Source organism: Blennius ocellaris (genome assembly GCF_963422515.1).
Source record: "Blennius ocellaris genome assembly, chromosome: 13".
Lineage (NCBI taxonomy): Eukaryota > Metazoa > Chordata > Actinopteri > Blenniiformes > Blenniidae > Blennius > Blennius ocellaris.
Window position 1 is genome coordinate 7,026,928 of NC_137662.1, and position 27,203 is coordinate 7,054,130.

General features: G+C 41.2%; 1 protein-coding gene across 1 annotated transcript in view; it reads right to left on the reverse strand.

The window, feature by feature from the left end:
* Positions 1–27,203, reverse strand: part of adgra1b (adhesion G protein-coupled receptor A1b) — a gene marked incomplete at its 3' end in the record, with an annotated part of 214,341 nt that overhangs the window by 38,432 nt on the left and 148,706 nt on the right. Inside the window, exon 15 of the mRNA XM_080508039.1 lies at positions 11,133–11,260. Coding sequence (XP_080364165.1) covers positions 11,133–11,260 — 128 coding nt within the window. The remainder of the gene's footprint in view (positions 1–11,132; positions 11,261–27,203) is intronic.

Sequence of the window (27,203 nt, forward strand, 5' to 3'; positions counted from 1 at the left end):
TTGAGGGGATCAGCTGGCTTTCGGGGTTCTGCCGCTGGGCAGCGGTAGAACACCCGGGCCCCCGCTACCCCTCAATTTTAAACCGCACCCTAGACACACACATTGCACCACCTCTTCAAAACACAAATACACACATCCACATGCACCCAACACCCCACAGGGTGGAGGGGGGGGGTGGGGGCTCCCCCCAGCACCTCCCGCTGTGGTCCCGCCGTGTTCCGGGGTGAGTGCGGCTGGAGTGCGGGGGGCACGCTAGCTCGGGCGTGGCACCTCCGGGGGGGCTGGGTAGTGGTTCTCCCTCCCTATTCACGGTTGGACTGGTGGAGGACGAGATCCCGTAGTGGCCTGGTGGGGGCCTGGCTGGCGGCCTGGGGAGTGGGGGGCACCCCCCTCCCAACCAAATAAATGTATGTACGTATGTCTGTATATATGTAGATATGTATGTCTGTGTGTGTATGTGTATGCTTGGTGTGTGTATCTGTGTGGGTGTGTATGTATGTCTATGTGTGTGTATGCGTATACTTGGGTGTGAGTGTGTGGGTGGGCTGGGATTAGGTGATGGGGTGGGGGGGGGGGGGGGTGGCGGCTGTCATCCGGCCGGGCCTGGCTGGGCCTTCGCTCTTCCTGGTCTGGTCTGGGGGGGGGCTGGTCTGGGGCTCGGCGGCTGGGGCCTTCTCTGTCCCGCCGGGGGTTGGGGGGGTGGTGGGGGGATGGCCCCCGGGGGTGCGGCGGGCTCCGCTGTCGGGGCCGGGGGGGCTCCCTGCCCGCGTGGCCTGGGGGCGCTGCGCTGGCCGGTCCCGGCTTGGCGGCTCGGTCGGGGCCCGGGGCTCTGCACCCTTTATCCTTCTCCTGTGGGCCCCTCTGGCCTGGGGGGGGGTCCTCTCTGCGCGCTCCATCTGGTGCCTTCCGGGTTGGGGCGTGGCTCTCCGGGGGGGTTTGTCGGGGCCTCCCTGGATCCGGCGGGTCGCTGGGTGCCGGAGTGGCGGCGTCCGGCCCTGGTGGCCTTGGGCTCCGGGGTGGTGCTGCGGCCCCCCCCACAACAGTTCCATTCACATCCAGAGGACAAACCACACACACACACACACACACACACACACACACACACACACACACACACACACACACACACACACACACACACACACACACACACACACACACACACACACACTTCCACTCCTCATTGACGAGATTGTTCTGTTTAATTATCAAAACCAAGTTGTTGTTTGCTTTTGTTGTTCTTGTGTTTGTTTGTTTGTTTTATTTATTTATTTTTGTTCTATGTCCTTTTTGTTTTTGCTTTTGTTATAATTGCTGTCATTATTTAGGTCTTTTGCTCTGTTGTTGCTCAGGCTGGTCTTAATCTCATGGCAGTTGGAAAATAGTTAGATCACTATGGTAAATGTATTATCAAAAAAAAAAAAAAAAAAAAAAATAGTATGTAGCACTAACAAGGGTATTGTATGTATTTTGTATTTTGTATTTTTTGTATTTATTTTGTTTCACCAAGCCTTTCTCTGTCTCTCCTCTCCTCTTCTCTCCTCTCCCCTATCCTTTCACCCCAACCGGTCCGCAGAATGCCGCCACCTCTGAGTCTGGTTTCTGCAAAGGTTTCTCCTTGTTGAGGGAGTTTTTCCTTTCCACAGTCGCAAACACACCTGCTTGCTCATGTGGATATGTTGGGCTTTTCTATTTTCTCTATAACAGCAAATTGGAATGACTGTAAAGTATTTAAAAATAATTAAAAAAAAAAGAAAGGTCTTCAAGGGCTTCTTATTACAAGATATGAAATAAACTAATTGTTACTGCCTGTGAGCAGCTCTGTTCAGTGCAGACACCTCGTATTATTTCTCTTTGTGTAGTCACTGAGTTAATCAAAAGTAGGGAGAATAAAAGCTTAGTGAGGACATGGGACTCTGTCATTGGTCCATGAGGAAACACTAGTTTGTGCATGCTTGATTAGTTAATGAGCAATTGTATTATTCATTATATAATGATTAATGATTCTGACTCTGATTGGTTGGTTTATTGGTTGGTTAGTTGATTAGTTTATTGGTTGGTTCTTGTGTACATTCTGCCTTGTCCATGTGAACTAAAGTCAGTTTTTGAACTGTTTCAGATCTTTTCTGCATTTGCATTTTAGTTCATCATGATTTTGCTTTTACAGTGATAATTCATTTTGTCGCCCCCCTCCCCCCCCCCCCCCCCCCCCCCATTTCCCCCCTTGTCAATATGTTACCACTCACACCAAAGCCTACATCTGCTCAGAATGTTCTACAGTATTGTACACCTTTGACCTGTATGGCAGGAGTAATGAGGAAAATCCACTGTCGTACTCAAAATCCAGTTAGTAGATAAACATACCCTCAACAGTTACATTTTAGCTCGTAACTGACATGATCTAATTCAAATTTGGCCCCCAAAAAATCAGCTTTTATAAAAGTATTACCTTCACCTTTGCTTAAGACCATTAGTTTTTAATTGACAGAACTATATCTATATTTTCCACATTATATGCCTAAAACACTGATTTGTCATTTGTCAAAGTACAGCTTAACTCTAATATTCTTAAGCACTTACAAGGGGTGTGTTTTTTTCCGACTGGTACAGATGGTATGTTGTTGATATTCAATATTAATGAGGGTCTATTGAACTGAATTGTATGGGAACACAGCCCCTTTTCACCCTATATCTATAATTGAGAACCTGAAACTGCCATTTAAAACAGCTGAGTCATGATATTTGCCATCCAGAGGGAACTCAAAACCACAGAGAATCACTGCAATCAATCATCAGCTATGCATACAAAATGACCCTGAGAGGGAATGCGTTTACTTGTGATGAGTTACCGTTTTACAGCGACGTAAATGTGACACAGTAAAAATGCAGAAGAGAAACAGATGCGTGCACATATATACAGCAGTTTCCAACTTGAAATAAGACATTTTTAATTAAACGTCTTCCAAATAATAAAAAAAAAAAGATTCCGTTTTCATGCCGTTTCATTTGACTTTCACTTTTTAAAATTATTTTAAAATGAAGTGGCTTAATTCAGAAATTACAAATATAACTTGCAAAGATTACTTTAAATCTTAAAAATGCTTCAAGATTTAGTCACAATAACCAATGTTAACCCTTTGTGTGCACTCACAAACATATTCATATGTTTTATGAATATGTTTCAACATATTCTCATTTCTACTGTCAAACAGTGTGAGTTTGACAGTAGTTATTTACAAAAAACAGGCTGCTGAACAGGCTCAAAACATTTTGGTTGATACTATGGTTTAATGCTGTCCCATTTCTTGACATTATTGAAATCAAAGCATCAATCAGGTGCACTAAGAGAGAGTCAGAGTTGAGTTTCCAAGGCAAATGGGGCAAAACAACATCACACTTTGTTTGAATATATGAAAAATATAAAGCAGAAGTGGCATGTTTTGCCATTATTTACACAAATTCTACAAATTCAACATTCATTTAAACTTCAATAGAATTATTTTTCATGTCTTCTGTGGTCTTATCAGTGTTAGTTTGGAAGAATTGAAGAAAACTAAAAACTAAAGGGATGAAAGGTTGAGTGATCTCCTTAAAAGAGTTGTTTGTGTGGGATGCGTTCAATTTTCTTCTTCACCTTTTGGCTGCTTCCTTCAGGGATCGCCACAGCGGATCATCTGCCTCCATTTCCCCGAATGGCATGCATTCTCTCATGATTCATTACTTCCATGGATCTTCTTCAACATCCTTTGTGCAAAATATCTGTCCTCAGTATATGACCATCAATCTGACATCTTGATGTACATAAAAATTACTAAAACTATCTCGTAATACTAAATAATTGGACTTTGAGACATGATACAACAGAGGGCATCATCAAAAAGGACAGTTTTAGAAGAAAACAGTTTTTATTTGCCTCTATACTGAACTGCACTAAGAATTGTAGAAATAAAGAAAACAATGTATATTGATTCCCAGACACAGACTGGGAAAGGCAGTAACAGTTATTCCCAAACATTTTATTTACATAAAAAAAGAAAGATTTTTATCAAGGGAAAATTCTTATTGAGCAAAGCTGAAGCCAATTACTGCCTTGGCTACTTTTGCATGTGGTGGTTTGGGAAAATGAGTTGCCCACCCGTGATACTACAAAAAGTCATACACAGTGAACGCTACATTATAGATGGAAATGATTAACATTCGAATAAGATGAATTCCATGTGAAGAATCACATGATGGTTTTTATTTGTTTAATTTTTTTTAGAATGATGAACTACATGCAAGAAGCTAAGTCCACATTCTCTTTTTTTCCTTCACATGTGTGCACACAAATAGGAGTCTCTCCGCTGGTTTGGTGATGAAATAAAAAGAGATTGCTTCCAGTTGGCTGGGTCAATTGAAGTTTTCACAATGTGAATCTGAGCACTCGTATTCACTTTGTGAAATATGTCATCAGCCTGAGGAGGGGGTCTGTGCAGCCCTGAGCGGAGGGCACTTAACCCACATCATTGCCTTTCAAACCAGCTGTTGGGGAACGGACTAAATAGGCCAGGCGACACCAACATATCTGTAGGACCACGTGAACCAGCAGACCATCTATTCCTTTAATTAAGTCCCCTTGTCAGCGCCGCCGCCTTCTCGTCCGTACAGTCGCTGTCACCATTTGAAATTATATAACCCTGAAATCTTAACTCCCCAAAATGGAGGAGCGAAGCCCCGGTTGCACGTGAGCCTACTGTAGATGAAGCAGCGGCTCAGCAGTGAGCCATGAGGCGTTTTCTGGGGCCGAGCTTCGCTGCTCTGTGCGAAGGAGGAGGAGAAGAAGGAGGAGGAGGAGGAGGAGGAGGAGGAGGAGGAGGAGGGAGGCAGAGTTAAAGCTGTTGTCGATGCCTCTGCTGCAGTCCAGGTACTGAACTCCATTCAGCAAAGAGGCCGTAAATCAGGCCGGCTGCTGGCCTCCCTCGAAGGGAAGGGGGGGTTTCATAGGCTCTGCTCCGGGCTTTCATTGGGTCAAGTACATTAACCTGGCAGCCCTCCACATCCCCCTGTCCCGGAGGGTAGATGGGAGGGAATAAAACTGTCCTCACTCTGCATCTGCTCCCTCGCCCGGCGCGTGCTCCTCGCTCACTCGGCTGAACGTAGAGCTCGATAAAGCTATATGCAGTGTAATATGACACATTATACAATGAGCTGCTTCGGCCAAACCGTTTCATTGGAGGCAGACACGGTCCAAAACAAGACTCATAAACTACAAGCTACAGGGCTGTAATATGGTGAGATGGAAGTAGTTGCACCTCAGTGCATGCTAATCATGTTGGTGAGGAAAAAAGGGGAGGGAACTGCTTCATGATGAAATATATCATGAAATATCTTGCATCCGCAAAGCTCTTTGTTAAGAGATGTGGTTGAAGGTAAGTGTCGGCGTGCCATGAGACACTGGATTCACAAAAATAGGACGCATGTCAAGTTTCAGTGACCGTAAAAATTGACCCGTTGGCGTCATAACAGAATGAGACCATCTTTGTGAATGTGTGTGCCAGATTTAAAGTGATTTCCTCTGGGCATTCCTGAGATATGGTGTTAATGAGAATATAATGTACGGACTAACACAGTGGTCAAATCCCCAAACCAAGTCTCTGAACCCCATCTTCAATCGCTAACTCCACTAAAACATTGATGTGATTGATTGTGATTGATGTGTAAACAGTGATGGACACTCCAAGGACCTCCAATGGTCTGTGTCCAGTTGGCTTTTTGAAATGTTATCCAAATTCTGAAAAGTTGGGACAATGTGTAAAAAAAAAAAACAAGATTTCAGAACAATTTTCTAACTTCATGAATAAATAGTTTAGTCACAGAAACAGAGACATTAAATATACTAAAGTTAATTTCATAAAAAATGTGCTAACTTAAATTAAAAAAAAAAGTGATATCTGAGATTTGAAAAGTAAGACAATGATTACAGTATATGCAGCCATTATATTCTGGGTTGTTGTTTTTTTTGTAATAAAACACACATATGTGCAGAGAACAATATGCTATCAACATTAACAATGGCAACTACATGAACAGACGACCAAGTTGGACTTATTCCGGGCGACTCAACTTTAAAACAACCAAGTCTATCATTCTTTTTAATTTGGAGCACATGAATGCACAAAAAAATGATTCATTGTGTTCAATCTTACGTTATGATTATTACATATGTGGACATTTTATTTAACACAAGAAACACAAGAATACTGTCCCCGGTTGTACAATTTCATCTAATTTTTTTGTTTGTAATTTAGCATAATTTGAAGACTGGCAGAGCTGCAGTAGCTGTTATTCCTCAACCAATGACATAAGGTTACAAACATCGATAGACACCATGAACCAAATTTGGACCTGAACCACAAGCGAATGACTAATATGTAAGGCAACACTAACAATGCTAATTCAGTCAATTCAACATTAAGTTGGGTTTAAAGACATGCTCTCCGCCGCTGTGTGCCAGTTTCCTTGGCTCATACATCATCCTTCTGAGCCCAACATCACTGTCTCTGTTTAGGATTATCTCAGTGGCAGTGAAAGAGCCAACAGCACATGCTGTATGCATATATTTATACATGTGCGCATGTGACAGAGTGCGAAAGCCACAAATTTCAACGTGTGACACTGCGACTGTTTTCGTTCACCCTCGCTCTCGTCTTTCCCATTCAACACTTCGTCCCTGTGCTTCGCGGCTTAGATACTGTCAGTCTGCTGGAGTGATACTACACCACTAAAGTGTTACTAAACAGAGATGTGTTTTAGTGCAAGGGAGAGCCTGGGGGGAGGTGTGGAGGAGGAGGAGGAGGTGTAAGAGTTTGTTAATTTGAGCGCAGTTGAAAGAAACGACCCTCTAACCCGTCCCCGTGTGTGACAGACACCACAAAAGCTCTGGCTTCATTTCTTAAATATGGGCTTGTTCTCACTCAACTTTGGACAAGATATAATGTCTTCTTGCTCCAAAAGGCACTGTGATGCATATGAATGCCCATCTTCACTTGCTTCCAATCAGATCCCAGTCATACATTACCTATGTACAGTAGATCTCAGATTATGCATATGCAAGCCGGACATACAAATGTCACCATAACATAATGTACTGTAACTCTACGTGATTCGAGGTGCTCATCGCCACGCTCAAGGGTGAAGCATTGAGTCCCTTAAACAAAAGGTCAATGAGTAGGTAAAACAGTTCATAAATTGTACCGTTGCTCACAATTTTCATTACTGGAGATGAACTGTAGAAGCTAAACTCAGCTTGGCAGCGAGTGTGGAAAAGAGGACAGCCAATAACTATTATGTTACTCAGACAATATCGCTGAGTGACATCAGGAATCGAGATGCAGCTGCAGGTCATGATATAATTGTACTATATCCTGCTAAGTATTGAGACTGAAATGTATCAATTTTTTAATCCATAAAACCTCTGACATACGATAAATAACTCTATCATATCAAGAACACAAAATGTTGTTGAGGCTTCATCCAGCTTTGCAGTAAAAATGACCCAACTCAGTTGGTTGAACAAGGGATGAACCAATACCACTTTTTTAAAGGACGAGGTCAGGTATGAGTACGAAGCTTTAGTTACTTGCCGATACCGAGCACCGATATGAGTACTTAAATGCCATAAAGGCTATATTAATACTCCAAACACAAACGGTACGTGAAGGCTATGGGTTGCCACAAACTACTCGTAATCATACTTGTACTCATGAAAGCTCCCTGATACAATCAAGAGTACTACGTGACGTCATGCATCATCAGCGTCTCTTGTAATTACACAACAGAAGCCATAGCAACAGCTGTTTTGTGAAAATAACCATTCTGTCTTTTGCAGTCAAAAAATGATATTTCTGTGACTGTGAACCAACTGAAAACAGCTTTACATCTGTTTGCTGAAGTTTGTCAGTTAAAATACAAAAATAAAACAGGCTTTTTGTGTCTTTTTGTTTTCCATGATCATTTATAATATAAACTGTGCAGACGTGTGATGTTAATTGGTCATTATAACCTCTCAAGGTGAAGAAAGCCTCAGCAGCTCATTTCCAAACACCATCTTTGAACACATGTTGTGTGAATATGGCAGCAGACTGAATACTAAAAGCTTCACAGGATTTATAAAGCATTTTTATATAATTTACTATCAAAAATTAAATATAAAAATTGTTTTCTACAGTGACTGATCTTATTGACCTTACCCTACATCACTTGTTGAACAGTTGTGCAAAGATCCTATCAAACTCTATTATCACAAACTATCAAGTGTAATAAGAGCTTACATTGTACAACAAAGCAATTGCATGCCATTAACTTAAAAAAAAAAAAAAAAAAACATCATAAGGAAAAATTAGGCCATTTAATATGTTGCAATTATCTCTTTTTTAGAGTTGGAGTAACAGTGTTTTACCTTTCTTTTTTTGTAGGTCTGTGTATTAATATTGTTTTTTTCATTTGATTACACAAAAGCATCTTGCTGTCTCTTGCAACTATTTTTCCTTCAGACTCCGATACTGCAGTGCTTAAGGACAGAAAGTGATGCTGCTGTTTGGAGCCCCATATGCTGTTGTCGCTGTCTGACTGCAGAAGGACGCACCCTGTCTCCGTCCCAGGTGTCACAGATGGATGTAAAATGAAAATGCTGCTGTATTATTTCAGAAAGTCTGCACTCTGATCCCAGAACAAGAAAATAAAAAGATTGAAAAAAATTGCCATCTTAGGCCAAATCAAGGAATTGTCTTTGTTAATAGCTCAAGCTATTGAAAACCAATTGGAATCCAAAACAATGACACTGCATCAATGCCAACAACATGACAAAACGACCTGAAAAACAGGCGAGGGAAGTGGCGTACCGTAACAATATGCCAGTTAGACGCCCCCCTGCTTTAATAGCACCATCCAGAGCAGATCAGCGTGAGAGGAGCAGACAGATGCCAGCGTGCAACGCCACATGAGCCAAACGGCAATCCTCTGCCTTCATCTCTCTATGGGATAAAAGGAACAAAGGTGGCCTAAGTACCCCTCAGAAATCCTTTAGAATCATGTCTCTCTGCCATGACTGCTTATAAACACACACATGCACACATGAGTGCATGTCTTCTTCATGAACGTAATAACGGTGGCGCGTTACTACGTCGGCCTGAAGTGTTCGACTCACACCACAGTCGGCCTGGGATCTGTGACCAAAACAACCATCAATGTAAAAAGGTGAGAAATGAAGCATCTGCCTGCCCGACTGCGAGCAGAGGTGAAGTTAATGGCTGGAGAAATCAAGGCACAGCAGCCAGGAGAGGATTAAAGCTAAACCATTGTTCTGCAAGGTACTGAAGATTACTACTCAATTACAGTTGGCGGTAATAGTTAAATAACTCCTTTTTTCATTTACTCTACTTTGTTAGAGGGAGAGTTGTGCAACGACCTGAAAGTAGTTCTGTAGAATTACATCTGCAAACGGGTGGAGTTACTAAGAAAAATATTCTTGGGTCGCTTTTGTAAAAATGCTGATGCGGTCTTATTGTCAGTCTGATTACTGATTATTTCATTTATATCAGCTGAAGTTACTTCAGTTAGTTGAAGCAAGATGTCGTATAATGTGAATATGTAAATAAACATGATAGAAAAATTAATGCAAACAAAAAAGGTCTTAAAGAAGCAGCAAATATATCTTCTGAAGATAAACCATCAAACTTTATGTACTTTGTATATCAAGAGCATTGTGAATGCAGTTAGATGTTAACAGTACTTAAATAAGAATATCTTTATATCTGACATGTTGGATGTGAAAACGCATTGTTTTTGCATTTTTTGTGCAGGCCAACGCCTTGAAAATGTTTTCCATTTACACGGAAACAGCAGAAACACTAAAAATGAAGGTGTTAGCATGGCAGGCGACGAGTTGCAGCTGTTGGTTGTTTTTGTAATGAAACAATATGCATACGCACAGAAAATAACATACTATAAACATTAACGATGGTGAGTACGAAGTTTGATTGTTATAAAACTACCAAGTCCCAGGAGAATATGGACCGGGAGGCCACCATTGTTGTTACTGTCCATCTATTCACACATGAGGAGAAGATCTATTTATTACAGCCAAGGTGCGAATGCACAGTAACAGCATTTTCTCCATCTACATGTGGGCAGAATCAGAGCCTTTTCAGAAAGTTATTTTCTCCCCACTTTTCCACTAGTCGGAGCACTGTTGAATCAACAACGACTCCATTGTCGTGGAAACAGACATCCAAAACATAATGAAGGTTTTGCGTTTTCACTTGAAAACAGGGTAAATGGGGCTTACGATAGCTCAATTTCACAATGCCTCAGAATTAGATCTGAAATGGTGTCTTTTAATGCATCCATCCATACAGCTTTATCCAGTTCAGATTTGCAGGGTGCTGCAGCCTGATCCCACCTCAGAATGGGTGACGGCAAAGTACACCATGGACATCACAGGCCCATCACAAAGCATCACCAAGTTTTAACTCAATTCTACCACTTTCTCGCTATGATAACCACTACACCACTGTATTAAGCTGTAATGTGTATGGAAATACTGACATATGTAGAATACAGAGGACTTAGTTGCTTGAACAAGATCAACAGAACATATTACCAAGGTTCGAGTGTAGTTACCAATGAAAGAAGGGGGACAGAACTGGATGATGTACAAATGACCACCAGATATGTTGGGGTCCAACCCATAGAAGTTGTTCCTTTTGAGCAAGAAAAGACATGGCAAGGCAAGGCAAGGCAAGGCCCAAGGATGGAACCTTGATGAACCCCACAAGTAAGTTTTATCCATGTAGATTCATAATTACCAACTGACACAGAACAGTCCATTCAAGTAATTCAGTGCAGTGCGTTTGTAAGAAAAGTGGCCGACTTACACACAATGAGTCGGACAAAAGGAGACAGCAGCTCTCTGAATGTTTTCATGTATTCCAAAAACAACAACTGGACCTCAGCCAGAGACCTCAGTTATTGTGATTGTGTAACATTTTTAATCAGTCACTAATGCGTTACCCCAAATAAAAAAAACTGTGACATTACATCAATAGGCAACATCCAAACATCCATCTCCCCAACACGAGCAAATCCTGTCTTACCTGTGGTGCACGATGTAAGTGATGATGGAGGCGAAGAGGCAGAGCAACATGACCGCCGTGCAGGCATACACGACCGGGTGCAAGAACTCCCCAGGGTAAGGGGGGAAAGACAGCACCTTCTTCAGATCCTGTTGCAGAAACAATAGGTGGAGGAAGAGGGGAAAAAAAGCGGGGATCAGACTAAAACCATAACAAATACAGTATATTTATTCTATCTATCTATCTATCTATCTATCTATCTATCTATCTATCTATCTATCTATCTCTCTAGCTATCTATCTAGCTATCTATCTATCTAACAAAATAAAACAATTGATGACAGCTTTTTTACAATACACTAGAAAAGCAGGATGAGTGCTACATATGCACAGGCACTGCACACTGCAGCAGCAAGATATGTGAGCAACATACTAAACGGACGTGGAAGGAAACATTTGTCAGTTGGAACGCCGTTCAAATCAGCAGGAAAGAGATAGAGGCTTGTCGAGAGAATATTCTTCCCCTCTTTGCATTTACATTTTTACATTTTGGGCGTTTAGCTGACACTCTCTGTCGGAGTGACTCAATGCAACAATAGTATAAGCTTCCTAGCCTGCCAACAGTAAAAAAAAAAAAAGCAAAACAAAGATGGCTCAGAGCCAGGCAGACGAGACAAAAATGAAAAGAAAGTTAAGTCGCTTTTTGTGTCTCTGAAAGACATATTGCTAACAGACGCTCATTAAGCTCCTATCAACATCGCAGTCGATTTGCTCTCCACAGAACAGACTTCTGCACGTCTCCAGCACACACAGCTTAAAACCCTAACACAACTTTTTTTAATATCTCTGTTTATGTTTGTATGTGTTCACTTTGGATCAGCTGTATGAGCAAACGGAGAGAGAGCTGCCAGGGAAAAAGCACATTTGTTTCTCGCGCAGTTGACCGCACCTCGATGTACGCCACGGGGCAGGTGGTGGTGCTGAGGGTGACGTCACCCACCCGGGCTGCACTGTAGTGCTGCTAAATAAAGCACGCCTTATCTCCCTAACACCCGCCAGCTCAGCGCGAGTTTACGTCTGCGAGAGTGATCCACGCACACGCTGTCTGACTTCATCAGCGTCTGGGCGAGTCGTGTGGGAAAGATATTCTCTCACCCGGTTTATCTAAAGGCTGATGAACGTGTCAGGGGCCTGCGAGCGGGGTCGTGAACTGCAACTGATCATTTGAACACACTGTTGTTTAAAAAAAAAAAAAAAAAAAAAAGATGGTGGCCCAGGCAGCAGGGAGAAAAGGTTCAGGAGTTTATGTGAGATGTGTTTGTCATAGAAATGGTCAGTCCAACCCTCATCTGTGAAGTTCAAGTTAAAAAACAAATTACACGCAATGTAACTTTCAAAAGTGTAAAGCAATGTCTATGCAAGTATTAGCGGCCATTGCTCTAATGTTTCCCACACATCTTTTTTTTTTTTTTCATTTTAATTTGCTCACAGCCATACCACCCTAAAACCGTCCGATCTAGTCTGATTAAAGACTCTTTCAAGAAGCAGTCTTGTATTTGCTCCACGTTTCTCTGAAAACTACCCACATATTTTATTTATCCCCATCTCCAAACTTAAAAAAAACGAATCACTTTTGATGCATTAAACATGCATCTTATCCATTCATAATACATAGCTGATTACCAATCCTGATTTAGTCACAGTCAAGTCCAGTCAAGCCATACAGCGAGGAAGCAAAACATTACGACCACCAACTGTGGGTTCTCTTAAGGGACTCACAGAAACCACAAAAGTAACTTTCTTTCATCATATCAAGGGTTTGCAATGCACTGTCTACATTATTCTGTTCTTCAAATGCCATCGTGAGCCCCACAAAAGTAAAAAAATCTGCTAGATTATAGACATTTCTGTGCCTTTTATGCTGCCACCATATGATTCATTTAATTTATTATACAGATGTTTGAAATAACGTCTGACTCAATCTGTGGATGCAGTCCTGGTAGCAAATATATTGGGGGTCTATTGTAAGTACAATGCAATACTTATTCGTGGTGGGAATGCTCACAAAAACGCACCACTGTGCATTGGGTAGACTCGTGAGCATTGGAGAAAGAGGCCTTGATCATGCTGGAGCCGTACAGCACCGCAGTCAGAGCCAGTGAAACTCACAAGTGCAACGTGGGAATACTCCCTGCAGCATCTGGCACAATGCATTCGCACAAAATTCTTGGAGACGTTCAAATCGCACTGCTGTCACACATTGTGCAACACTGTGTTTGCAGGTTAAAGTTGTCTCGCTCTTCCCGAGTGCTTAGTACCAAATTGTATTTCTCTTTAGCATTTCAACATGACAAAATCATTAAGAGCTGATCTGCATAAAGATGCCAAGAGTTCTTCACAGTCCAGTTTCTCAGGCAGGTCGCATTCAGACTGGGCTTGGGCATTGGTTGGGATTTCTATTCAGTAGGATGCACTGCAGGAAAGCTTGTGGTGGAGACCACCCGCTCCCTTCCTGGGTGCCTCATCCAATTTTAATGAGCTACACACATACATCTGCACTGAGAAGGGCAAAGCAGGACAGGCTTACGGAGGCCTTGGGGTTATGGGCTTGCTTGAGTGCTTGGTTGGGCCCGTTTCTTCCCCTTCTGGGCTGTTGGTGGCTGGATTATGGTACCTTTGTGCTGCTGCAGCTCAGGTGGAAGCTGGACTGCCTGCTGCTGCTATCCAGTTTAACATGCATATCAGGTGGATGCTTATATGCATGCTTCACCCAGCTGAGCTGCTTCGACTGAGTCACTATACTGGAGCTGATTGATCCAACCGGGAATATGTGCTACCTTCCTGTGGTTGGGCTTTACAGTATATTGCAAATTTATTATTATGGTGAAATCGACATTGACAATATCCATATAGTAAAAGAGTGACTGAGATGTGATAAACAATTTTTGACCATGGTAAAGTGCAATGAGTCATGATTTCATATCAACGAATCACGCATCAAATCATAATGTCAATGCTCAAGATTATTCCATGTTTAGCTGAATATTCTGCACCTTTTGGGTAGCAAAGGCCTGTAGTTTCTCCAGGCATCATTCTCATTTTGGATTGCTTTCTTTTGGTGGGACCACTCCCAAACTGTATGACGATTCTCATTTAGCCATGTCCCATCACTCTACCATCTCGCTTCTTCATGTTTGTTGGTGGATATTAGCAGATGTGTGTTTACAGGACTCCAGTAACACCTTATCATGTTTCATTGCATTTAATTATCTCTCTGGTGTATGGACAAACTGTTCTCACTCCTCACAAGGCCTCATTCCTCCATCCTTTGGTCCTTAACCTATTCAACACATTTTTCTCATTTATGAATTAAAAAGGCTCTGATAATAATCACTGCTCTGAGATCTAATTTCAAGAAACTCGGAAACTGAGTTATCACAAAATTTTTTTAAATATTGGTGAGATTGTGATCTGTAAGAAATAATAAATATAAAGAGGCTTGTTCTCTTTACTTTAACATTACGTTAAAGTCTGAAAAATGAGTTTTGTTCCAAGTTGGTCTTGGGCCTTATTAAGTCTACAATGTCTTCCAGAGAAAATGTAAAACTCTTGTTGCATTTTGGATGTCCCCGTTTCCACGACAACATTGCTCAGAGTCACTTAAAACGCAATATTTTTAATATGATGCGGCAGTGCACCACGGTCGTGGTTAACGGTTCACATGCGTGAGTTGATTGACAATAATGACAATGGCAGCCTCCAGAGTGTCATGACTCCTGGGCCATATTCTCCTGGGACTTGGTAGTTTATAGTTCACAGTCATCACTAATAGCATTCCAACTTAACTGTCGGTCCTTTCAATTATCTGTGTACATTACAAAACAACCAACATGGCCCAGCATGAAAATTACATAATTTTTCAGCGATTTCCATGTAAATGGACGCTGTTCTCAAAACACTGTCATGCAAACACAAATCCAGAAAGGAAAAGGTAAAAACTATGTGTTTTTCATGTGAAACCTTACTGTGTAAGCCTCATATTCATCCACGGTTTTTCTTGAACCACTCACAAGAGTTGGCTTATAGTACAACATGACATCTGTAACAAGTCGATCCAGCTTTGTGTTCCTCTTCAAACTGGACCAAGATCCACTGGATCATGGATCAAAAGTTTTGGAGGCTGGTATCTGTTTCTCCTCAAACTCTCAAAAATCCAAAAGAACAATATACAAATTTGGATCATGCAGTGGCTCAAACCCTAACCCAACCGTGCGGCCATCGACGGCTGCCGACATATCTCACTGGAAAATGTACAAACATCAGCTGAAAATGTGTTTTAAAATAACGTGAATGGGGGGGGGGGGGTTATTGCGAATTTAATGAGGTTGCGGACTACAGCTGATAAAATCTGCAGGGTACAGCTGCCATTTCAATCATCAACATGGACAATATCCAGGTAGAAGTGAAGCCAGTATTCCTCGGCATCTGTCTGAAACCCATTCAGGAAGACAATTTATGCAAAAAGAAATTTAATAAAAAACAAAACAAAATAATGACAAAGAATTAGAAGGACGGGGGGACAGGATTGTAATTAAAAAGCATGCATATGCTATGTGGACTGCACAAATGAAGAAATACTAACTGTGAGAGCACCTGAAGGCACAACTTAGAGCAGTCTTAAACAGGTTTTAAGTTTACAATGAGTTGTTTAAGGCTTTATTTTTAGATTGTTCTGAGAGGAAATTATCTTCAGGTGCTAAATGTTTCATTATGTTCTTTTGCTTGGAGCTAAATAGCTTTTCCAAAATTGCCAGAGTGTTTATCAAGCCTGTTTTACATGAGATATGTATGGTGGCAGCATAACAAAAATGAATAAATCACACCACAAAAAAAAACACCCACCACAGCAATTTGAAGCAATAACAACATTGATACTAAAGTCATAACAGAAATACAAGCAGCACAACAAACATTCTGAAACAAAACCGACACAAGAACCACATCAAAATATATTGTAGTTTTTTATATATATATATATATATATATATATATATATATATATATATATATATATATATATATATATATATATATATATAAAACAAACCCTAAACCTAAAAAAAAATCAAAACAACTACAATACAAAGAAATCCCTACACAAACATAAAAACCAGCAGACGCCAAAAAACAACAGAAATAAAAGAAACACAGCACAACTAATAAAGAAACTCGAACACAAGCACCACAGCACAATTACTTATTAGGGGTGCACCGATACCACTTTTTTTGAGTATGAGTACTTTATTAAATGTCATATTGCCTAATTCATTCATATCGAGACATTTCAAGATAGACAGTGTCTTATCAGAAAGACATAAAGCAACAAACTAAAAATCTGCTTATGATATTATTTAAATGAATGATCAAAGTGGCTTAAAAAATATATTCAGAATGGATCTGGACAACTTTAGTTAGTTGCCGTAGCTCGCAGCAGCAGTCACAATCACCCCCCAATATCTGCCACTGACTGAATTTTATCGCAGGTTGTCTTTGATCGCAAGACCATGACAACAGTCGTCCTTGAACCAGTCTCACAGTAGGACATAGCACCGCCGATTTAGAGACAGGACCAGAGATTTCACCACGATTCTTCAGCGATTGTGATCTTTCATCTGGGATTGTCGAAAATCGCGCTTTGTCACGGCCTTTAGACCATCACATAATATCTGTCCTCATACCAATGTAAAGATAATACTTAGAAGAGCTTTAACCCACATCGCAGGATCTTATGCGTTTGAAAATTGGTAGAAAATAACAAAAGAGCCGAACAATCAAATGTACAGGTGGACTTTGATACAAGCCACCGATCACGAGGAGAGGAATGAAGGAGGAGGAAAGAAAATGAGACAGAAGGAGAGAATAAAAGAACAAGTGGGCCTTCTGGGGGAGGAAGAAGAAAGACAAACACATTGCAACTGTAAACAGCTTCACATCATTTTAGTAGTTATAGATTTGCAGGGAATCATTAAGTTTGGATTTGTCCTCGGAGCGATGGCACGGAAGGACAAAGAAAGCTGGTGTTAATTACAGCTCCATGAACTGATGTTACAAAAAAAAAAACACACACACACACACACACAAAAGAAACCATGGCCTCTAGCATCAGCAAGAAATCCTGCTGAATTGAAGCTTTAAAGTCAGTAAGCTGATTTATAGAATGAAAGAGCAAATAGCACTTCATAGGAGTTTAGATCATGAAAAATAACTACAAGCATCAACTTAACTAAAGGTCAAAGGAAAATCCTTTCCTTTGGGATTTGGGCGCAGTAGCTGTAAAAACTAAAACCAGTTCAAACATTCGGGGGGAGAGTTTAACGCGATTGCTCAGCATCACATGATGAGTGACGGCAGCACCGAGTTAAACGGCTTTAGGTGTTAGGGAGGAAGTCAAACGGTCTCGTTGGGCACATTATCATCATCTCTGGGCTTATAATGTTGGCTGTGAACTTCACTTTCTCGCCTCCTGAGTCTATAACCAGTCCTGAACTCCGCAAATAAAACACAGCTGCCCTCAGCTCTGTGCTGAGCGGCTTTTCCTGAAATCCACAACCCATCACGCCTCTGCCTTATGACTACAAAAGTTGATATTTGACATTTAGTACATGAGGAATGAGCCGACTTTCTACTGGCAATGTAATGACCAACAGTGAGAAACTCTGAGAACCTGGTTTGCATTTTAATGCTGTAGAACCATCAAAATATGTCTTATGAGTGAGTGCTCCAGTCCCTTCATCCAGGATAGATTTAGCTTTCAACAATTGGCACTTTTCCCATTATCAATAAGTCTTTTTGATGGTACGAGGACGCTCATGTCACAAATGTGCAACTTTCTGGTAAATGGTGTCTGGGATTGGATGATTGTACTTTGGGAGTCTTGAAAGCGACCATAATGACCCATATAGGGCTATAAATTTCAAATTATCTGCTTTTTGAAACTCTTTAGATATCATAAGTCACAGGTGTCAAACACGTTTCAGTTCAGGGGCTAGATAGTATAATTTCAACATGAGTGGGCCGGGCCGGTAAAACAGTGGTGTAATAATCTTTAAATTTGAGTATACGTGACAAAAATATGCATATTTTTGCCAAAAACTGTAAATTGTCCCAAAACCTTCACCAATAGCTGTTGCATTATGGGTGTTTGTACAAACTCATGGTGACAACATGGCAGGTAGATAGACTTCATGGCAGCATCACCAATACCTCAGCTTGAGTCTCAGTGTTGTGTTGTTTCCACTACTCTTCAAAAATGTGTTTAAAAAATCTGTTTTCTTTGACATTTTTCCCATTTGATTGGTAGTTTGAAGGGCCAGATTGGAGCTCTTTGGGCCCACAGGCCTAAATGTTTGACACCCTGCCATAAATGATGGAGGAGTTATGGTTATAGGAAGTATGTGAGGCAAGTCCTGCCTGTGGTAAAAGGATTCGCATTCATCCCATTCATCTATGTGTTCATACTGCTTCAACCATGTCAGTGGCCAGCTGGGCAGTGAGGCGAGTATCAAATGAAAAAAAAAAAACTACACTGAATGAAGAGCATAGTGTTGAGGATACCTTAAAGAGGTAGTAGCCACAGACTGAGGTCTAAGTGAGGATCGTTATAAGATTAAAAAAAAAAGGTTTTGAAAGATTTAACTGTGACTCACAAAAAGTTACTGTGTCCAAGTTCCAGCACATAAAAAAAAAAATCTGGAAATCAACATAATTGGTTCCCTTTAAATCACAGTATGTTAATATTCAAAGCACTATCTACCTTCTTTTCGTCAATTTTTGGGATTGTCTTTCTTTCTCTGCCTGACAATGATGGCACTTTGTCAGAGCACTGTCCATTAGCATTACGGCTGAAAATGAGGAGACGTCGCCAATCGGGGAGGCTTTTTTCCCCAGCACTTTTAATTTGTACAACTTTTCCACAGTACGTGCGCTCGATACTTGAAACACATTTTGAATTAGTGCTATGCAAATTGGATGCTGATTAAAGGCCTGAAAGCTCTGCTAACAGCCGAACGCACCGTTTCCCAGCATCCATCTGAACTACGACAGTCTAAACATCATCCTTCCACCTGAGCTTTTGACAGAAAGGCTTGAAATCAGGTAGCAGCGAAGCTGCACGATGAGGGAAAGTGCTCCTATCTGAGCTGTGAGGCAGATTTACAGCTCTAGGAATTATCTGATTCAAGTGATGAGCCAGGGGATTAGTTTGTTTTTAAATAAATGAATGAAACAAAGCAATCATTTTTGTTTGTATTGTTACAGCAGAAAGTTACATCAACAAAAACCATTTAAATAGGATTGAGACCAAACAATTTGTTGATGGCTTGATCAAAATAAATGTGATACAACAAAGAGTTTAATTATTTCTCAGCCAAAACACACAATCTGATTGCATCAGCTTGGACATGGGAACACGGGGATATTCTAAAACATCATTATAAAAAGTTTACAAACACTGCCAATTGAAAAGGTTGGGTTTCATATATTAGGACTAAACTACAACAGCTTTTCATTATTTAGAGCTCCCCAAAATTAATATATTGTCCAGGCTCATGCCAGAAATAATCCAGGAAATCTCACTTACAACAGAGCTATATTTATTACCACTGTAATTTAACACCAGTCCCAACTACTGCTGAGCCAGAACTGATCCACTCGTGCACTTTATAATTTTTGACTAAAACTTCAATTAATCAACAACAACACAACAAACTGATAATTTACTTCATGTTGTGGAAGTTTGTGAGCCGGAGCCAAAGATGAAGAGTCAGGGTTTTGACCCGCACAGGATCATTTAGACTTTGCAGAGAATACAAACACATCAATTTACTGACTTTTTTGACTATTGAGGAAGACAACAACTCTTGGGGGGAGGGAGGAGTGTATGGTTATTATTTGGAATGTGTGATATGGCACCTAATTTGAGCACTTTAGTGATAGATGTAGTAATATTTTTAAATGCTGTAATGTCTGTTTGGTAATGTGGTTTGTTTCCTCGCGTGTTATGTCATATATGTATTGTAATGTGGTGTGTTTTCTACCATGTGGAATGTTTTACATGTATCATGGTACTTATGTATGTTTGTGCTTGGTGGTATGGTTTTACACCATGGGACTACATATGGAAATGAGCTCTGGGCTAAATCTGGCATATTTACAGAACGGGTTGCTTGTTCATTAATATGCATTGTCCCATGCAAATAAATTAATACATGAAATCAAATGAGCAGAACTGTATCTAAGTCGGTCATTCTCTGGTCTTTCTCAGGGCTGGTTCACATAGTAATGAATTCAAGAGGAGATGCAAAACTCGTGTTAGGTTTCGGGTTTGCATTTACACGACAAGGGTTGCAAACAAACAAACAACAGCCCCCCACTAATGGCTCAATGTGAAAGCTACATAGTTTTCAGTGTTTCTGGCGCCATTGCCGTGTAAGCGCAAAACCTTTCTGAAGCAAACATACAAACACGATGCGAAGTCAAATCAAATCAAATCAAATTTAATTTCTAGAGCACATTTCATGCAACGAAAAATCGTAACACAAAGTGCTTCACAAAAAAGAGAATAAAATTAAAATTAAAACATGTGCACGAATATATACGCGCACGCGCACGCGCACACACACACACACACACACACACACACACACACACACACACACACACACACACACACACACACACACACACACACACACACACACACACACACACACCACCACCAACCTCAACTGCTTGTAACAAAATATAAAAACTGATGTAAGAATGGCCTCCTGCTGATCCAGGAGGGAAAACACCAACACCATCCTCGGGAAGCCGACCCAACCGATCAGGAGCCCACACCACGGTCAGTGAACCACAGTGCAGAGCTCCCACCGCCATGGCCAGAATGGTCCCGAGGACAACGCCCCCCACAGGCAGATCAGACCCAACTCCTGATGTGGAGAGCCCCCGTGAGGAGATACTGGGATCAAATAAATAGGAGCTAATAAAGTGCATCAATTAATAATAAGAAAAGATAAGAAAATAACAAGTAAAAATAATCAATTAATAAAAATAAATACATAAATAAATAGGAGCTTATACAATGAATTCATAAATGAAATAAAGGATTAAGGTACAACATTGACTCCATTAGAAAAAAGAATAATAAGTAAGCAAAATAGTCAGCTAATTAAATGCAAAATTAAAAAAGTGAGTTCTGAGCCTGCCTTCAAAAACACCAACAGTCTCTGTCGCCCTGAGGCCCCCCGGCAGGCTGTTCCACAAACAAGGGCCATCGTGACAGAACCTGGCCTCACCATAGGTCCTGACACTAGGAACCCGTAACAGGCCGCTGCCAGAGGACCTCAGAGGCCACGAGGGCTCAGATTGTAAAAGCAGGTCACAAAGGAAAGAAGGCCCAAGACCATTAAGACATTTAAAAACTAATAATAAAATCTTAAAATCAATCCTGAAACACACAGGTAGCCAAAGCAGTGCATTGGATTCTGGAGCAGCTGAAGTCTGCTGATAGGTTTTTGGGGAAGACCAGAAAGCAGAGCATAACAATAGTCTAAGCGACTGGAGATAAAAGCATGCATCAGCACCTCCTTGCTGGCCAGGGAGAGAAATAGGCGGACTCTGGTTATGTTCTTCAAGTGATAAAATTCTATTTTTGTTATGTTCTTAATATGGGGAATACAATCTCAGAGTCAAAGAAAATACCCAGGATTTTACACGTGAAACACAGTCGAAATAGAGTTCTGAAATGTGATTGTTCTATTTAAAGATTTTAGTGAATAATTATTTTGAATATTACATCAATTTTAAAAGATATTATTTTAAAAGCATAAGAAAAAGCTTTCAGATTTAAGGCAAACAAGAATGCTTGCAGAGCAACTAAAAACAGCTGAAAGTGATAAAGTGACAGGTATCCTTGAGTGAGGTGGCCGAGTAGCTGCGAGGCGGCCAGCAGTGGAGGAACTGCCATTTTATGGGGCAGCGTCCCAGTATACAGCAGCATGGTGTGAAACGCGGAGAAGGGCAAAGCTGCAGTGGAACATGCGTGCTCAGCATAACCTTCCGCTGGATAAATAAAGGTTAAAAAAAGACCTTCCAGCAGCCAGTGCTCAGGGAGAGGGGAAATAGAGGGGGTGGAAAAGAAAGAAAGATGAAGGGAGACTGTCCCTTTCAGCAGAAGGATCAGGCCGGAGAAAAATGGCGAGGCGGACTGCAGGGTGCGCTGAACAAATTGTTCATATGGTTCCGAGAAGCAGTGTTTATGCTCCTGGGGTGATGTGGGGCAAACTGTGGGAGCAATTCAGATGCAAAGGTACGAGTGGGATGAATGCACATTATAAATACTCATCGCAGACTTGAGTTCTGTAGTTTCTCCACTTCTGCAGTTATTTTCCACCTGTTAATACCTTCCCATAACGCCGACGTCTCTGTTTTGATGCCTCTTGGAATCTGCCTCTCTGGAGTTTCACATGAACTATATTTAAGTTATGTATAGATCTTTTTGTGCAGCACAACACTCCGAAGTTGCAGTTCCCTTGTTGACCCGACTGTCACAGTGACTGATAGGCTATCGACGTAGCTCGTGCTCCGAACTCCTCCTTCCCTGTTGTACTTTTCCTCGCAAGAAGCTGAAAGCAGAATGTCAGCTGGGGACAGCGGCAGCCGGCTTCAGATGCGATTCCTCCACTCCAGTTATTATCATCATTGCTATCATATTACATCACAGCGACCACTTTATTACTGTGTCTGTGAGCCAGGGGCCAATGTGACCAGGCTTCTGACAGTTCAATTCATTACTGTGAGGCAACGTTATTACCATACAGGGCGGCTTAGTTTAGCCTATCTTGGATTAACACTGGCATGTTACGTCTAAACATGTCAACCATTGTTCTCTAATATCAGCGGCTGAACAGGCCCGCATGATCTCCATGTTTGTGTTGTAATAACAACTTAAATCCAGGATCCCCCTTCCGCCAAAATCAGATTATCAAAGTCAATTAAACTTGATCCATAATCTCACACAAGTACAGTGGTTGCAAGGTTATCAGGCCTGCAAATAAAGTGGGACACTGCCCATCAGTGAGGATTTACAACCAAGAGATGGATTATGATGGTGAGGAGTGCGGATTGGAAGTCTGTCGAATTCCAGTGTATCTGAAGCATGTTGTTTTGTAATTGATGCTGCGTCAAAAGCACAGCCAATCTGTGATATATGTCTTTGCAAATGTTGTGCTTCCACCTCCCTCCCTACTGTAATCACACTGGTGCACGCAAGAATGCACAAACAATGTGGGAGAGAGGGAAGAGGAAAGTATTGAGAGAAAAAAAACAAAATTAAAATCCTCCAGTGAACAGCCCGCGGGCTCCCGACTCCCAGCTCCCCATCCGACACTGTATTTTATCATCCGTGAGTGCCCAGCGCCAGCGCTCGGCACAGAGCTGGACTGCGGGTGCAAATCAAAACCACTGTAGATAGGGCGTGCATACCGGGACAGAGCGACCTGCAGACTTGACGACAGTCCTGGGAAAAAAAACGCCATGTGTCACTCACAACGCGTCGCCAGTACTCCCCTCGTTGCTTGTGGATGTCACTCTGCTCATTTAGCATTGGCGACACGGCCCCGCTCATAATCAGTAAAAACGTTGTGCAGCGGACACAAACAGGGCCCCCACTGAAAGACAAGTAATCAAATCACGTGGAATCAAGTACACATCCATCAAATCAACCGGCATTATTAGTCAACAAGGAATCAGAGATGGAGCTCCTCTCGACAAGAAGAACATACATATGGGTCGTGGTGTGTTTATCTCCTCAAACATCAAGGGGGCATTGTTTCATTAGCATCCATTTCTCTAGAGCCTTGATTAGAAGATGTTGTATTCACATCTTTCGGCTATTCAAATTCCTATACAGAAGTTTGCGTGATCACTGTTGTGTCGAGATATTTTAAGTGTGACTATCAAATAAATGAGCCTCTTGCATGGCTCAACCTTGCACACAGGTTACCAACTCATATATCACGACAAACAACCCTCCCCTCGACAACCGGAACAAAGTGATGTGAATACTCAAATCTGCTACAAACAGTCAATATGAACAAACATGTAAGCATAGGGAAAGACTGTTTTTTTTAATGTGAAAGAGACACTCTTTCTTTGTGTGGCTTATACAGTATTTATCCCAGAAGTATTTACCAACGTACAATGTTTACTTTTGCACTCGTCTCGTTTAACACAATGGCTAATCGGAGCGACCAGAGCTGACCCTTTGTTGACTGGTGTTTAAACTGTGACTACACAACAGAAACGTTTCTCAAAGGCTTCTATTACTTGGTTGTGTGGTTACGTTTTTAACAGATGCCTCATTACACAGTATGACATCAGTTAAAGGCTGAGGTCACGTTTTCACGGCAATGTTTTAAAGTGAAAACACAAAACATTACACAAAAAGGGTGCTTGAATGACTTAAAACTCTACTTTTTAGAAAACACTGAAACTCCATAACAAAAGGGGAAAAACAATGTGCACTAAAACCGTAATAAATTGTTCTTCTTCACATGCACAAGTCAATGCATAATAACAATGTTACACCCAGAGTCTAATGACTCTCAGTCCATATTCTCCTGGAACTTAGTGGTTTTATAGTTTGAGAGTCACCATGATAACAATCCATTTTTATCATTTGTCCATATGTGCACTCCCTATAGTTGGTGTTTATCGCTTATTGTTCTCTGTGCACGTGTGTGGTTTCATTAGAAAAACAAACAACTTCACTCACGAGGAGTCATTGCATGCTAACTTTATTTTTTTCCAGCGTTTCTGACTTTTCCATGTAAATGAACATTGCCATGCAAACACAAAACCTTTCTGAAACAAAGGCAAAAACGATGCCTTTTCACTCATGTAAATGGGGCCATCAGCTGAAGGATCCATGTTAGGTACACATGCAAACAAACATTAATGTTCTTGAGATTTTTCTTTTAGATTTGGGGGTGATGATTGTTAGGTTTATATGTAAGCACAGTAAAAATCAAAATGAAATAAAATAGCCCCCTTTGAAATCAAAACAAAGCAGATTTGTATCAGGCATGCTAATTTCCATTTCACAAGGCCAGGAGTCACCAAAAGGACTTTAGTTGCCCACACATATAATGCCACAGTCTATTCTGTGTCATTTTGAAAGATCAGTGTTCACTTTTAAAGGTTTTCTGCTCCAATACCTTATTTTTTGTACAGTTGTCTTGGCAATCAGCATACTAAGAGCTAATGTGGACAATGGCATTCATATCACCATCAACAAGCTTTCATCGTGTTCCGTCTTCAATCAAGGTACAGAGTCGATGAGATCATTTAAGAACTAATATCAATGTGATGAACCTTCTACATTCTCATTTAATCCAGTTGTTTGCAACCAGATTTTCAATGGCACGATGAAGTTTCAAAACTTCTAAGTGGGGTTGAGAAAAGGTAAATATCTAGTGAAACTGTGAAAACCTCGTATTTTGTATCAGGTATATGCCTTCGACTTCTACGCAATTGAGCAGGAAGCACAAACAGTTCATTCCACATGTCAATTCCATGCAAACTGGTGACCACCAAAAAAGCAAGAGGATATGCTACTGCATCCAGGTTTTAGGTATAAACAGCTACCATGTGCAATGTAAAATGAACATGACTAGATTTACTTTATAAGAAAACAAGGACAGAAAAAGTATTTGGAGTGAAGAGTTCCAGATCTCTCACTGCACTTACTCTCAGTTCTGGGTCTTTGTCGGGAAGGTTGTTCCAAGCATTCTGGAGAAGTTGTCACAGTTCTTCTGAGGATTTATTTTGCCTCAGTGTCTTTTGTCTCCTCTTCTAATCCCAGACTGTATGATGTTAAGATCAGGGCTCTGTGGGGGCTGTACCATCTGTTGCATGCTGAATGCAGCGCTTTATGGCTCTGACTGTATGCTTGAGATCGTTGATCATCGAGATCAAGCTGCGGCATGAATTTGGAACCAATCAGCCGCCTTTCTCAGTGGTGCCACATGATGGATACGAATCTAAACGTCTGAAGTGCCAAAAGCTGCAGAGTTCTGTGAGGCCGTCAAGCAATGCGAAGGAGAAGACAAAGCAGCTGCTCACTTTACACAGCACACAGAGTGGCTGAGCTGCCATTCATTGCACTGACCCGAGTATCAGGAGCAAGTGTTCGACTCAAGGACACTTTGACACACCGAAAGAAGAAAACAGGGATTAAACTGCCCACCCTGTGATTAATCAACGACCTGCTGTACCCCTCATGCCAGCAGCCACTGCAGACTCCCATGTTTCACGTCCATCAAATCCACGGAAAAATAAAATAAAAGTGTGGCCTGCTGTGCGAGTGTGGTGTGATCCGCACAAAAACAACTCAGTGTGGCAATTACAGTGTCTTGACTTTGACCATTAGACATCCAGAGCGGATTTCATAATGAAGATCAAACTAACTACACTTCAAAACAAATAAAAAAATAAGGAAAGTGACAAAATAATGTGAAATTTCACTGTATTTTCTTTCAATTTTGGGATGAATTTTCTCCGGGGGGGTGGTAGAAGAGCTTCACAATCATGTAGCAGGAATCTGGGAGTCATCAGGATTCCATTTTGTAGCAGAATTTTCACTTTGAATTAGATGGATAAACTCATTTCAGGGCAAAACCAGAGGTGGAATAGCCGTTGCAGTCTGTATATATAAAGACTGTGCAGATTCCACATGCTTACAATAGCACAACATTGCTACATGTAAAAGTGTCTTTAGTTAATTTTGCACACTTCATATTTAGAGATATATGTAATACTCTACCGTGCAAGTCTAAATCCTATTTTGCCGGCATGGATCAGAATCCAGAAAAACCAATCAATGGTTTTCTCACCCCAACATCAGATTCAAGGAGCAGTTTCTGTTCCTCCACACTTGCCAGAAACACTTCTTCTCTCTGAGAACATGAATCAATAAAATAAATCAGAGAGAAATAGCTCTAAATGTAGAGCAAAGTGGGCTGGAATGAGACCA